Source organism: Lissotriton helveticus, chromosome 6, assembly GCF_964261635.1.
Source record: "Lissotriton helveticus chromosome 6, aLisHel1.1, whole genome shotgun sequence".
NCBI lineage: Eukaryota > Metazoa > Chordata > Amphibia > Caudata > Salamandridae > Lissotriton > Lissotriton helveticus.
This window is the reverse complement of record NC_136067.1, coordinates 151,680,896-151,696,439: the sequence shown is the minus strand read 5'-3', so window position 1 is coordinate 151,696,439 and position 15,544 is coordinate 151,680,896. Positions and strand designations below refer to the sequence as shown.

The 15,544-nt window shown below is 46.7% G+C and overlaps 1 protein-coding gene across 4 annotated transcripts in view; it reads right to left on the bottom strand.

Moving 5' to 3' along the window:
- Positions 1–15,544, bottom strand: part of CLIP4 (CAP-Gly domain containing linker protein family member 4) — a 370,258-nt gene that overhangs the window by 277,122 nt on the left and 77,592 nt on the right. For 2 of the 4 annotated variants that reach the window (XM_078647520.1, XM_078647522.1), the window contains exon 2: positions 15,077–15,224. In XM_078647520.1, coding sequence (XP_078503646.1) covers positions 15,077–15,209 — 133 coding nt within the window. In that variant the 5' untranslated portion in view covers positions 15,210–15,224. The remainder of the gene's footprint in view (positions 1–15,076; positions 15,225–15,544) is intronic. The other 2 variants (XM_078647519.1, XM_078647521.1) reach the window with 1 other exon arrangement.

Below are 15,544 nucleotides of genomic sequence, written 5' to 3'. Positions count from 1 at the left end.
ATGTTTTGACACACAACAGTTACTGCCGTTGGTTCATTGAAGAAAGCATCTCCTGTTGATGATTATACTGACATTTCATATGTATTCCAAAGGAGAAAAAATTATCAATACATAATGATTGTACATTCTGCATTACCAGTTGGTCACTTTCTGTTTTGAGCGTTCTCTAAAATTAGAGAATGTCCCTCTGGGCGCGGTTGTGATGGGTCGCTGAGCGCGATTTTCAAATTTTTATCCAAATGTATACAAAATCATTTGAACGTTATAAATAGTATTCAACTGGTTATTTATTCATATAATAACAATTTCTTGACTTCATTCAGCGTTGAAGTTTCATCCTTATTATTTGCCAAGCAATTTTCTCAATCGTCCCAATGCATTTCGGACTCCGAATGAGCCCTTCATCAGGGAAAATCTAAATAATGTTCCGGACTACACGCCAGCACGTTTTCAAGTTTATTTTCACTTGATTTCAGTTCATTTATTACGGTCACAGTAACGAGAAAACATGGTCACATCTTTTCAATATTAATACACCAGTTATTTAGCCGCCATCCCAGCCCACTAAAGATATTGGTGCGCACATGATGCTTACAACTAATAATCCACTGGATGTGGATCCTCATTGAACTTATTTTTGCCCACATTTGGTTCATGTTTAGGGCTGTGCATCCACTGGAGCGCCAGGCGCTACCCCACTGTGCACCTGCTATCGCATATAAAATACACAGTTTTTTTCCAGTTTCAAAGTTAATTTAATCATGGCCCTGCAGTGACTTCTATCCCCACGGTGACGCCAGATGACGTAACATGGGCTGATCCAAGCATAGTGATTGGCAGTCACCCTGCCCATCGCAGTGAAAATGAAGTGCGCATGTCAGTTTGGCTGTTTCATTTTCCACGGCCAGCCTGATATGCGTACTTCAGCTCTGCTCAACCTATTCTGTGGAAGTGAGCCGAGGGAACACAGACGCAGCCTCCTAGTCCCTATGTGAGCGCCATGTTGTCTGCCTGCCCTATCCAATCCGGGTGCTGCTGTCACGCTGTGCACCAATACAAACAACATGTTGGCGTCCATCATCATTACATACCTCTGGGCTGGAACCGCGGCATGCATTAGGGCGGGCCAGCAGCGGTGCGGCATAAAGCAGAATAGAATGTCCTTTACTTTGTCATCGCTGCAAAAAAAGGAATGGTTGGCTGGACTTGCATGCAAGGTACCTGCAGCTGAATGTTGTTGACCTAGAGCAGACACTCGGGGACCTTTGGGAGAGTGATGAAATGTTAACGACTGTTCACAGTCTACTGTGTGCTTTGCAAAGAGCACGCAAAATAACTTCTGACCCAATCTCCAGACCAGGAAGTGCCGGACTCTCCAACGGCCACCCTTGTGTGTACATCCTACAAGCCACAACCTCCGTGCACGCCCCTCCCTCGGGTGAGAATGTGCCGGGACCTGGCACGACACAGTGCCATCACAGCAGCAGTGCCACCTCTGCTGGGTCCCGCTGTGATAAGAGCATCTGATCACAGCCTCTAGGCGCTTTAAATCCTTCGTAGCCGCGTGAAACGCGCACCTTCCCGGCACCACTGGCCTTCACTGAGGTTTGTAAAGCACAGACTTGGGTTAGTGAACAGTGTACAGAAGTGCAGGCGTGAGTGTGCATCCTAAATCAGTGTAAAATAAACTCATTCTGAGGGAGTGAGAAAACGTATAAACAACACCGGGCAGTGAACGCCTTCTAGGCGCTTCCAGCCCGAGGTAGATGTTCTAGTTTTCAGTGAATAGCGCTTATTACTAAGACCACTTGAAGCTGTAAATCTGCGCTTTCTAGCAATATAAATAGCATGCGAGCTGCTCAGATAATTCACTGTTTCTCACTACAGAAACGAGGCATCTAATAAAAAAGAAATCCATCTTCTCGCTTTAGCAGTTCTCACTGTCCCCCCCACCCCCTTTGCGGAGGCATACCGTTCCCTAAGGTGAGTTTCAAAGTTGAGGGTCATATTGTTATCAATGCACCAGTGCTCCCTATTAGCTCACAGAAGATTACACCTCGCACCTGCACTTTGTCATCCAATAAGGCACATCCTTATGTACACTGCATCTCACAAGAGAGTGACAGTCCGCTATCACCACGAACGTCGGATCAACAACCTGTGATTTCATTCCGGATAAATGTCTAAATCTCCCCGTGCCCACGAAAAGGATGGTGCGTAATGTCATCTGGTGCTCATGTACTGTAAAGCACATTAAGGCCCTTAGGATGAGCTTGCGCTATAACAAAACTGAAAAAAAATCATCTCTGTTAGATTTGGGGGTCTCTAGTTGGCACAGGTAGGTACTTGTGACAAATAAGGACCCTCGCCAAGGGGATTACACTCCTAAAATAACCCCTGCTCACCCCCTTGGTAGCTTGGCACGAGCACAAGGGCTTTACTTCAGAGGCGTTGTAAGTTAAGCAGTTATGACCACATACAGTAACCCAGTGACAACACTACAAATGGACACCACACAGGTTTTATATAAAAAATAAGTATACTTTATATAAAGTTACCACAAGACCATAAACGACAAAAATACACACTAGGATTACTTTAAGATGGTAGATTTAAGCTTAGTTCAGTTCAGTTCTTAGATGCGACACTCTGCGTCAATGTACCTTAAGTTGCGTTGCGCTTCCACGACAAGCAATGTCGCAGCGATGGGAATGCGGCAAAGTTCAGGTGCCTAGAAATAAAAACGTGAAGATCTTCCAGATGCGGCATGCTTCTCGGGGATGCGAGAAGTTCTCGGTTCGATGCGTGGACTGCAGCGGCAACACACTGACGATGCAACGATAACAGCTCCAGCAGCGACTCTCTTCTCCCACAATGCATGAAGCTTCCACTTGATGCGACAACTACAGCGGTGACATCCAAGATGCGACGACAGCAGCTCCGACGGCGGCTCGCTTCTCAGGGATGCGAGGTGCTCTCGGTCGATGCGGTGCAATGCGACAGTGCCAGTGGCGACACCTTCCTTCGGAGTTGCGACGGCAGGCACAGCGACGGCGACACGCTCTGACCTCGTTGCGAGATTCTTCTCCTGATGCGGTGCAGTGCGACAACTACAGCGGCGACACCCTCCTTCGGAGTTGCGACGGCAGCAGCAGCGACGGCGACACGTTTCCTCTTCGTTGTGGCACGCTTCTCTCCGATGCGGTGCAGTGCGACAGTTCCAGCGGCGACAGCCTCCTTCGGAGTTGTGACTGCAGGCACAGCGACGGCAACACGCTTCTTATTGTTGAGTCGCGCTTCCAGCTCCTTGCGACACGCAGTTTCTCAGAAGGCCCAAAACAGCCGCAGGCACTTCCAAAATAACTCTGGGGAGCTGGGGGGGGTGAAGTCTGTTGTCCCTGAGACTTCAGCAGGAGGCAAGCTCTTTTCCAAGCCCTTGGAGATCCTTCACAAGTTGAAAGCAAAGTACACAAAGTTCCTTTCTCTTCCCTTTGGCAGTAAGGCAACCACTGCAGGCCAATGCCCCAAGCAACACTTCAGCTTGGGAATAGTCTCTCCTCAGTTTCTTCAGGTTCCTCTCCTCAGTAAAGGTTTCTTCTTGTAGTCCAAAAGTCATCTAATTTGTTGGGATCAGGGTCCCAATATTATACCCATAATTCCTTTGTTCTCTGAGGGGAGAGGGGCCTTTGCCCAGTCCAAACCAGTTCTGAAGCCCTCTGTTTACCAGACTTCTCCTTTCCTTTCACAGTGCAGGGCAGGCACATCAGACGCCCCACAGGAGGTGGAGCCAGCATTGTGGAAGGCAAGTACAGTCCTGGTGCACTTTGTTTACAGGACTCCTTCTCTTCTTTGAGTGTGCAGGGCAGAGACATCAGCCGCTCCCCAGGGGGTGGAACAAGCATTGTGGAAAGCAGGCACAGCCCTATTCAGGGTTCAGGTGCAACTCCTCAAGGTTCAGGTGCAACTCCTCCCTCCTATCTAGATGCAGATCTCTCTATTCACCTTTGGGTGACTCAGCCTGTCTCTTGGAACTCCCCAGCCCTGTCACTCACAAAACCAGACAAAGGAATACACAACCTAGCAGAGGCAGGTTTGAATGGTTAGACAAGGAAATACCTACTTTCTAAAAGTGGTATTTGCAAACACAGAATATTAAAATAAACTTTACTAAAAGATGTATTTTATTATTCTGACTCCAGGCATACTAAACTCGAATTTCTACCATGTTCTCTGAGACAGTTAGGATTATAAAATGTAATAACTCTAACAGCCCATTCTGGCCTATGAAGAACAGGTAGCCTTGCAATAGTGAAAAACGAAAATGGCTGTAATTCACTATAAGGACATGCCACACACATCATGGTTTGTCCTACCTTATACTTACAATGCACCCTGCCCTTGGGCCTACTATAGGGGTGACTGATATGAAGAAAAGGGAAGGTTTAGGGACTGGCAAGTGGGTGCACTTGCCCAGTCAGCATGACAGTACCAGACTGCACGCAGGCTCTGCAATGGCAGACCTTAGACACATTTTACAAGGCTGCTTCTGTGGGTGGCACAACCAGTGCTGCAGGCCCACCAGCAGCATTTGGATTTACACGCCCTGGGCACAATCAGTGCACTAGATTAGGGTCTGACAAGTAAACCAAATAGACAAACATGGAACCACTGATTAATACATCAATTTACAATAGGAGGCACTTGCACAGTGTCCAAAGCATCTAACACCAGCAAAAACACATGAGGCAACAGCAAAAATGGAAGGGAGACCCACGTCAATGGTGCCAGGTCTAACAATCTCGATGTTGTGTCTCTTTGAACCTCTTTTGACAATCTTTAAATTGCTCAATTATTGAGTCTGCAAGAGAATACAGATGGCGCCATGGCACTGATTCTACCATTACTTTAATCTCGACCGGGGTGTGACTGGCACGATACTTCTCAAGACTGCCCATCCTCACTTGCATTGTGTGCTGACCCTGCACGTGCACCTTGCCATTTCACAAGGCACTGTGGATGTCCCGTGACGGGTGGACATATGGTACCTTAGGCGAGGACAACGGCAATAATAAAGTGCCAGAACCTGCTTTTTAGAAGAAGACTGCACCGCTCAGCAAGATGCGCTTCTCAGATTTTCAGAGGTTTATATTAACCGCGCCAAAGAAGGACGCCAGCATATGGGATATATAGCACATTTGCAGGGAACGTAGCTGTACTGGGACGCATTCAAGCAATCATCAAAGGTTGACGGTGAGGGCTACTGTGCCCTTGCAACATCTGGACCCACTACAGCTACACCAGCAGGAGTACCACCACTGCTGCCCCCTTTAGGTCGTACCCAGCAGAGCCAGAATAAAATCCCAAGATGTTGATCCCATGTTTGTGGTGATAGCGGACTGTCACTCTCCTGTGAGATGCAATGTACATGGAGATACATACGCCCAGAGATGCAACTAGAGTCAAATTTCGGGGAGGCAGGCTGATTCTTCCAGCAATATGCAGAGGGGAGATGCAGGGGATATAAGAAAGGGTGAAAAACACAACAATCCTCGTTAGCAAGTAAATTAGGGTGACCAGACGTCCTCGTTTTCCCAGGACGGTCCCTGTTTTTGGAGAAGTGTCCCCGTGTCCTGACATTTTTCTCCAAGTGACTCCAATGTCCATGTTTTCAAACAGTGTCCGGGTTAAACACAGAAATGTCCCTGTTTTTCATTGTTCCAGATGAGCATGCGCGCGCATGCTCTCTTTGCACTGTTTACGGCGTGTGTCGTTGTGAGAAGTCGGCCTGATATATGATGCTCACTAGTTCTAGTGATCACCTTGTATCAGTCCAAACAACCCTTATGGTGATTGGTTGTAAGTCAACCTTATAGACCAGCTATCCTAATGGTAGCATGGACAAAGCAGTCTTAGGCTAAACTCTTTTGGCATGTGAAGCCAGCTGTTTTACCACAATATAACCCCTTGAATACCAGATGAAAGGACACCACACAGGTTGTTATGAAAATAAACAGTATATTTATTAATAACAACACCTCTGAACTCTTTATGAGGTCAGAGTGCTAAGTACATGACAATCTCTTACGAAAAATACGACAAGTTGCACAAAATTACAATGGTGCCCTAGGGGCACGACAAACCATATACTAAGTAAGTGGAATGTGAGAGTCGATAATCGGAATGGAGCTGTCCAGAGGCTGTAGGATCGATGGGACCACGCTACACTAACTTCAGGTAAGTAATAGGAGGCCCACGGAACGCGTGTGCAGAGTGTGAACTCACACGCGAGATGCGTAACGTCTATGGACAGTACAGTTCAAGTTAAAGGTGAGTACGAACAATCCTGACTAGGTAGGACAACGACGACTGTGGAACTGGACACTAGGACAGTTAAACTACCCTTGAGCACCGAAATGCTCTTGTTACCTCACCCACGGACTGCGGGTGCACAGGTGTCAAAGTGCGTCGGGTTCTCGCGTTGAAGTCTATGGAGCCTGAAAGAAAAGATGCTGCAGGCGACCAGGAGGAAGATGTCCGGTGCAATCCAAGGGTGGATTGTTGAAGAAGGAGACCTGAAAGCAGAGGGGACAATGTTCACAGTCACTAGCCAGTGACTGGGTTGAAACCAGGAAGGAACCAGATGTCGACGTCGCGATCAGGTGAAGAGTGGACGCTTGACTCTGCAGCCACGTGGACCAGGAGGTGTCTTCGACGACCAGGATGGAGGCACGAGCTGTCCCACGCAGGCTCTCGCTGTCGGCGGTGTTGGATCCGGAATCGGCGTCAACAGGCCTTGGCAAAGGCAACTCACGCGGTGAGTGAAGAAAGTGTCTGGTGCGGACTAGGAGAGTCCGGGGTGCCCCTCTTTTAGAAGGGAGCAAGGGCCAGTCTGGAGCAACCAGACCAGCAGCAAAGATTCAAAGGTTCGTCGTCTAGGAGGCCACTAGCCAGCCGGCAAGTGACCAGACAACGTGTCGAGCAGCAAACAAGCAGAAGGGCCCCACGCAGATCTCGTGGATGCTGGAGGGCTGATCTTCGGTGCAGGGGCTGCTCGGGGCTGGGGCTTCTCAGTCCCCAAAGCACTTGGTCGAGTTTACCTCGGGAGTCGTGCTGGAAGCGAAGTGCAGGTTCGTTCAAGATGGCCGGTCCCACGTTTCTCGTCGCACCCACGGGTCTCAGCTTTGCTGTAGATGTAGGTAGAGGTCGGAGAGGTCTGGGAATCCGGGTCTCGTCGGGCTCTGAAGTCTGGATCCTCGAGGGAAGACGACAAAGTGAAGCCGCTGGACGCTTGATGGTGCCTGCAGTTGCAGGGTGGACACTCCTTCCCCACAAGGGAGATTCTTCAGTCTTCTGTGGAGCAGAACATCGAAGGCCAGAGTTTCTTCTTGTTGAATAGTTCAGGATAATCTAATTTGGAATGGGACCAGCTCCTACCTTTATTCTCCTAAAGGGGGCTGCACTACTGACTAGGTCCCTCCCCTGGGTGGGACCAGGAAGGGGGGTGGCTACACCCCCTATCCTTTGTCCGGTTTCCCGCCAGAGCTGGGGCTGGGATGCCCCAGCAACTGGTTTGAACCGGTGTATGCACAGGGCACCTTGTGTGCCCCAGGCATGTCTCATTCCTTTCAGGCCTCCCTACCTCAGTACACAAAATCCTGTCTGGGGTGGTGCTAGCACCTCCCAAGGCAGGAAACCCTTTGTCCAAGCCATCCTCGCTGGAAGGACTCCCAGCAGCAGGAGGTCAGATTTGTGTCTGTGGTGGCAGCATCCATTTTGTGATGCTGAGGCTCGAGTTAACTTTTACCGGGGTTCACAGTTACATACATGTCGTGTCCCTCTAGAAGGGTGGAATGCTTACCCGTCGCCAGAATTGGCAAGGGGGTAGTATTCCAAATCGTATGACACCTTACTCGACATGTTTTGATAATGTTATACCAGAGTTAGCATTTAACCGCGAGGTTGATAATGCACTTAAGAGTATATGGTATAGCGTTATCATGGAACAGCTATTAGGACTTGGTTCCGCAAGCTGCAAACGGGCTCAGCTCATGCCAGAGCACCATCTCACATAATTCCAAGCACTCTGCCTTCAGGATTGATAAGGCCTTCCATAGGAGTGACTGATAGGAATATATGTGTCCATTTTAGGGTTAGATATAGGTATACTATATCTACAGCAAAGGGTGTTTACACCACCTTGCCCCAGCTGTCGTGCAGCCAGTTGTGTCAGATTTAGATGGCCAGCCAGGGGTGGCATAATACATGCTTCAGCCCCTGGTAGGCCCTGGGTACACCTATGCCCTGGGTACAGGGACTGATAAGGTGGCCCAGTACCAATTGGTAAATGCCCCTAAAGTACATGGTTGTTACTTTAGAGAGAGAACAGCTAGGCTGTGGGTCTGATTAGCAGGCCCACAGCCAGGGAAAGTCGTAAACCAGTGAAGCAAAAAGCAAAAATCTGGGGTGACCATAGGATTGCAGACCCCACTCTCCTACAGTCGTCACTGAGGTGAGCGCTGTAGCAGGAAGGGAAATTCTTTGAAGAGCGACATTTTCTCTTGGGATTTCCCTTCTTTTTTTACACGCAACGCCACCTACGTCATCGTGCCAGCCATATTTGAACAACTGAATATCATCAAAACTGAATCTTCGCTAGAGGAGGAAATAGTGATATTAAGGTGCAACCCCAGTTTATGAACTTTCTGAACTTCTGTGATCTGTTGAGGCTGTGTGTTTGCTGCTCCCCCGGAGGTCCCACCTAGAAGTACACGAAACAGAAACTTTAAAGTATTTCTGAATGTTAGAATGAGTGTCCGATAACACATGTGGTGATGACGTCCCCAATGTCCTTCTCAAGCTCCAACCATTCATTTCTACCAGCTTGAAGTTCAGAACAGAAATCCTGGGAAACGGAACACTAGTGATCTGGTAAAAGGCTGAGTCACTATTTGAGGCCTTCATTCAGTGGCTTCAGGTTAAACCTGCCTCGGTTATTAAATCTGCTCATTGTTTCCAACATGTTTTTCAGATTGTAAAAAATGCCCCCTATTGTTGCATTATTTAAAGATATTTACTAAAAGTGGATATGTGGCAATAGCTTGTCTGTTTCATATACCAATAACATATAGATTGCACATTGCACATTCCCATTTAATGCCCTTTGCTTGCGTTAGTGGTCTTTTAGTTGTATCAGTAGCCTAGATATTGCACATTCCCAAAGCCATTACATTTCACATAGCCAAAGATCTGTAATTAATAGCTCGTCAGTTGCACATGGAAGTTGTGCATCTATTGCTTGCATCAGCAGTTCATCAATTTCACAAGCAAGCATACTGTCCAGGTGGCAATACAAAAGATCTTCAGTTGCCTAGCCCATGTCTCTTACCAAAAGTTTCTACTTTGTATAAAACAATATTTCTTTGTCCTGTAGCTTGTATTCATAGCCATAAAAACTTTTCAGTAGCCCTTATGCATACCGTGCAAGGATTAATGTATTGCTCATTGCATGTTTATGCATAACCAATTGATGCATGCTCTGTGTTCTTCATATCAAAGCAATGACTTGACCTTTTGACTGACCTTTCAGATCACGGCAAACTGTTTAGCTGGAAAGGACTTAAAGGAGTAGTATTAACGCCTGTGGAGGAGCGAGCAGCGCTGCTCGAGCTTTTTGCTCAGGTCTTCACACTATTGCGCTATGAGATGATACCAATGGCTAGAGTGCACTATACATACCCCAGTAAGGTAATATGACATCCCAGCAGTGACAATGCAAATGTGGGAGGACTGTGTGGTCGGCCAGCCTTTGCAAGACCCTAAGGCAGTAATACCTGGAGAGAAGTGTTTTTCTTACATTGGTCCATGGCTGCCCTTTGGCAATTTAGCATTCCGCAGTTTACCTCCCATGCTTTTCATTCATGAGCAACTAAGCAACATTAGTGAGTTGTACTTTACGTGGTGCTGACGTGCAGCTATAGAAACGAGCATTGATAAAGCTAGTAAATCTGGTGTTGCTAGCCTGTGATGTTTTATTTGGCAAATATATGATATAGTCCTTAAAAGTGTAAATGTAATAAAAAGTACTAATGCTGCTGCGTAAAGGAGAAGGGTGCCAATAAAAGACCTCGGATTTGTTGTCTGTAATGCTTCATCTCGGTCTATGGAGGGAGCTGTCATTGTAGTCCTTTTTCTATGTCTATGATAGCAGTCAAATAGTCCTACTTTTATGTTGATGGTTACTGCAAACCGTAGTCCTACTTTTATGTCTATGACCTGTCCCCGTTTTTTGTTTTGAGAATCTGGTCACCCTAAAGTAAATGGTCTTTTAAAGACTTGTGAAGTACTCGGGTGCGACTGTGTGTGTGCCTGGGAAGCTGTCTCAGACGGGCTGACACACACGACGGGGGCGGGGGGTGCAGAAGCCCAAGCCTTACAGGATGGCACAGTGCAGGTGTGTGGAGCTATGCTCTGTGAGCTAGCAGCGAGCACGGGTGTAGCGAGGCCATGTGCACTGCATTTTCACTGCGATGTGCAGGGTAGCTGCCAATCACTATGCCTGGACCAGCCCACGGTACGTCATCGGGCTTCACTGTGGGGATGGAAGTCACTGCAGGGCCATAATTATATTCATGTTGAAACTGGAAACAAGAAAAAGAAATTATACATTTTATATGCGATGGCTGGCGCGCAGGGGGTGGGGTGGAGGATGCAACTCCGTGTTGCCCCTATGGATGCACCGTCCCTGCGATGTGAGTAACTGTGAATTTCTAGGCTTTGAGGAAAACAGAACTTATTCCCAAATAGTTAACTAATTAATTTTCAGCTTAAAACTACTGGCTAAATACCCTCAACTAGTCCACAAAGACCCATTCCATTGAAGAGCTTTTCAAGTCCAGGGATTCATCACTGCTCCAAAACAGACTCAAAACGGTTTCTCAAACTCAAAAAGGTACTTGACAAGGTATTTATTAGTCCACGTCCGGGGTTAGACTCCCTTCATCACTGAGAAACACATGATTTCTGACCCCTGACTTTTATGTACTACTCTTTGAAAAGGCCTAAGAATGGTCATAAGTTACTCCATTACAGGTAAGGCACTAAGACTCTGCAGGTTGTCTACTCCACGCCTTTTGAGATAGTTTGTCTCCACCGCCTACTCTAGATGTAGCCATAAACTTACATTTTCGTATACCTTGATGTCTACCTCGCACCCCTTTTGTAATTCCAATATAACCAGGCCATTCAGCAGCAGTGTGATTCCTGCCACTTATGTATGAAGAGTGCAGTGGAAGGTGAGGAAAGTGGCAGTGTCTGAGCTGTGAAAGGGGAGCTGTAGACACCAAGGAGATAAACAGAGAAAGGCTGGGAGAGAACTTGTTGCTTTCAATTGATGTACATCATTCACATCCCTTACTGAGCAATATATGCTCTCCTCTGGGAGGGCCAATTTATGGGCAAGTTAATTCAAAGTATTTTGGACAACTTTGTACCCCGGTAAAGCAGTCGAGAAAATGCACCTGCCTTCTGTAGGGAGCCAATTTAGTGAGTGCAGAACTGGAGCGATGCAATGTGGTTAGCAGGCACCAGACACGTGTTCCAGTACCGTGTAAAACAGCAGGGTGTGGGCTAGTCAATTATATAGGAGACCAGCCTCCACAATATCAGCGTTTGCTCCACCGATCTGAAATCCTTTTCAGGCATGAGGTGTTTATGTTTTTCAGAAAGCAGAGCTGGAATTGTGCCCATGCTGCTAAATTTCCAATATGGAAGTCAACATGGAGCCCATAAAGGGATTTTGCATGGTTTACCATAATGGAGTGAGTCCTATAAAAACAACTGTTCCAGCCAGAAGTGAAGACACTTCGTTTTAACTGCTTCCTCTAGTCTGAGACATTGTTTCTTCTGTGCAGTCCTGAAACTCTGTTTTGTCATCTAAAGCAACCCTTGGCGCCACGCTTTGCCATATTGAAACAGTTCCAGTGCATTGCATTATTTCATGTCAAACAGCCCTGCAACACCGAGCTTCACCATAACACATGGTATATTCAGCGCTTAGTCAGGGCAAAAAACTGTACTATTAAGTGCTGTATAAAAGCAATTTCTTACTGTCATTCTGACAGACACGGAGCACCAAGTCTTTACGACCTTTCCGAGGATGACATTTCAAGGCGTCAGGCTTTATGGAACAAATACCCACAGCCATCGACCGGTGCTTTTCCTAGCGAGAACCACGCCGCACTGGTCTTACTTGTGACACCCTGAACTTGCACTCCTCAGGGGCTTTCTTACCAGTAATATTTCTTTTCTTACGGAATTGAACTATTTCTCACTACAAACAGCACAATAACAGAGGATTTTCCAATATTCGAGGAGCACAACAGCTTCCTAGCTTCCTGTCGTGAAACACCGGCTCAGCACCATATTTTATAATTATTATTTTTAATGCTCAAGGTTTTATTTTAGGTCGAGGGGCACTTCAAACCACGATCTGAACTGACATGAGGCACTTTCTATCATGTCATCACGGAGCAGCACAAATGGTAGAACTGCCATGGGCCGTGAGCACAGCCAGGGCTGGCTTTTGGGCAGTGCAACCCGGTGCCAAGAGCACGCCCCTCAGCCTCGAAAACAGGAAGAGCTGGGAGGGAGTTGTTGTATGCTGGGTTGCTTTGCGACTAGGTTTGTTGCACCTGAGTGCTTCCGGTCCCCAGCACTTAGTCCCAAACTTCCCAACAGCACCAGTATCCTACGCCCGGCACTCAGTGCAAGACTGCACCACACGTACAACTGCAGGTTCAGAGGAGAAGCCCCAGAACGGCAGCTAGCTCCGGCTTCGGCCTCTCGGCGCCGCACACGCAAACTGCCCCAAAGTTGGCTTAAAAGCGAGCGATTCTGAGCTGGAAGCACTAACACCCAGGAAAGAGCAGAGGCGGGCCGGCGCGCTGCTTGCAGGAGTGAGACACTCTGACTGAGGCTAGCTCGCCCCTCCCACGGAGACCCGGCCCGGTGGAGCGCAGAACACTCCAGACTCCAGAGAGAAGTACTGCAGGCCCAAGTGTGTCCTGGTCCATTCTGGGCGTGAGAGGAGGCACCAGGCAACAACAAAGTAGTCCATACTTTGTAAGATACTACCCTGCAGCGTAGGGTAACTGTAGTTGGTCGATGCTGCTTCCTCCTAAAACGGAAGAAAACAGAAGTGACGCATCGGCCCACCAGCCAATAATGAGCGAGATAAAAAGAGCAATTCCAGATTTAAACCAATGGCAAGGGACAAAACTAAATAAAACGCAATGGGTAGAGTTTCACCCTTAATACTAATTACTTGATGCCTCGTAGAAGCAGTGCATGCGCTGCCATATGCGAGACCTAAAAAAATATAGAAGAGTGTGAAAAGGGCCCTCTGAAAATGTTTGTGAAAGTTTCAACTTTATTGCAGCAATCAATAGGCGATCAATGTGCAGACCCTAGTTCACTATAACAGGCAGACCGAAAGGTAGGTAACCTATTCAAACCATTCTAGAGAGAAGTGAAAGAAGTAAGAGGAAATTGGAAGCACAGAAATGGTAGCAACGGATACAGCACACCACCTATTGATGGTAGGTTTTGACAAAGATGCGGCAAAGATATTTCTTGGAAAGTCCCCATTCCCTAAAATACCACAGCCTACACCACAAAGTCCCTCTCCTCTCCCATATGGTGACGCAGGACACGTTGAAGATATACAGCTCTTTAGCACTTTCCGCATTGACGTACGTTGTCCTGATCCTCCATCATATGACCATTTATTAGTGAGGGTGAAAGCCTACGAAAAAGGCCGCCAACTTACAACAAGTGCTAAAAGAGGTGAAAAAAGTTAACCCATTCTACTTCTTGCTTTAAAGCGGGAGCAGTTTGTCTCAAACAATCCTTACACAATCCCGCTCTCTAAGAAAACCAAGCCTGTCAGCTGCCACCAGAAATTTGCCACTTTCATCTCTCACCCACAAATCTGACAAAGACTGAACTCAACGCACTCAAGCTGCGATGCATGATCTAAAACAAAACTGTAAACCAAATAAAACTGCTGAAGTCAAGTGCTCCACCTCAGTTAATTACACTCCTGCATTTAGCATGCAGCTTTCTTCTGGAAAGTATACCTCAGAATCACCTGACTCATCTGAAGAGCTTTCTTCATACAGTGGCACACCTCAAAGATATATTTAGTAGGTCAGGATCAAACAGACCCTCATAGAATCCCAATGACCACCTCTGCCTGCCAACATCACCTTCAAACACTATTATCCTATCTAAAAATAAGTCTCGGTTGGCACCACACTGTACCTGTGCCCGAAATGATTATGTGTGGTGGCGCATCTACACACAGATACAGCACCATCATCATCAACAGACAAATAATCAGGAAATACAGGCAGTGAAAGGCAGGTTGCCTGGTTTTCTCTTGTTATGATGCAAGAATACGGAGCATCAGAATCCAGATCGGCCAGGCTTCATCCTTTCACAAATTTGCAAGCTGAAGCAGCTGTAAACCCATATTGCCACCCAACACCTCATCACAGAGTAATCCCCCGGATACCTGATCACTCCCTGAAGAGCTTCCAATTCTCACACCACCCCTCTACCACCAGCAGCTCTACCATACCCCTCGCTGCACCAACTTCCCACTGTAAACCCTTATCTATGATGCTTTATCTTGCTTTAGCCTTCCTCTGCACTACCAAGGGTAACAACATCCTGCTGCGTACTTTGTAACTTGTCACAAAAAAAACACACATAGGGCCTGATTCACAAAGGTAAAAATACACTTTTGTGTAACTTTATGTTTGTTCTGGATTTCACAAAACTGCATTTTAATAGTAACTTTACAAGTGTGGAGACTCCGCAGTTGTGGTGAAGAACTCTGCACATAAAAAAAGTGAAACACGCCTATCTTTTTATTAGCGGAGTTCTCCACTGTGGAGTCTCCGCACTCGTAAACCTTTTACTACAATGCAGTTTTGTGAATTCCAAAAAGATTGTAAACTTACACAAAAGTGAAAGTTTACTTTTGTGAATCAGAGCCACACAGTCTGATATTTACCATAGTCTGAAGGCATTGGTGCGGATGCCACGGAGAAGGTGACTGTTCTTCCTGCTTCAGCAAAGGGTTGCTGATATCTTGTAATTAAAGAAATTTCTTCTTGTGTTGAATCTGGAAGATCTTCTATGGTCATTTTCTAGAAATGCACCTGTGTACAAAAGAAAGCAGTTTTAGTTGAATGTACTATAACTCAACTGATATGCATTCACATTATCAAACACGTTTAGGGTTTCGCTTGCGCTGAGCTTGTTAGGTTTTGCCTGCACAGCGCTTGTGCTGTGGTTATGAAATCTGTTGTTTTTAATATAAACTTAAAAAGGGGCTTACATATTGCTCCCTCTCTTTCCTGGGTTTTCATTTTTATTGGTTCCTGTGCTTCCCACTTAATTTTCCTCCATTTCTATTGGTTGCAGCATATTTTCCTGCATTTTCCCATGCTTGTTCCTGGTCTGCTTCTCTTATCAGTTT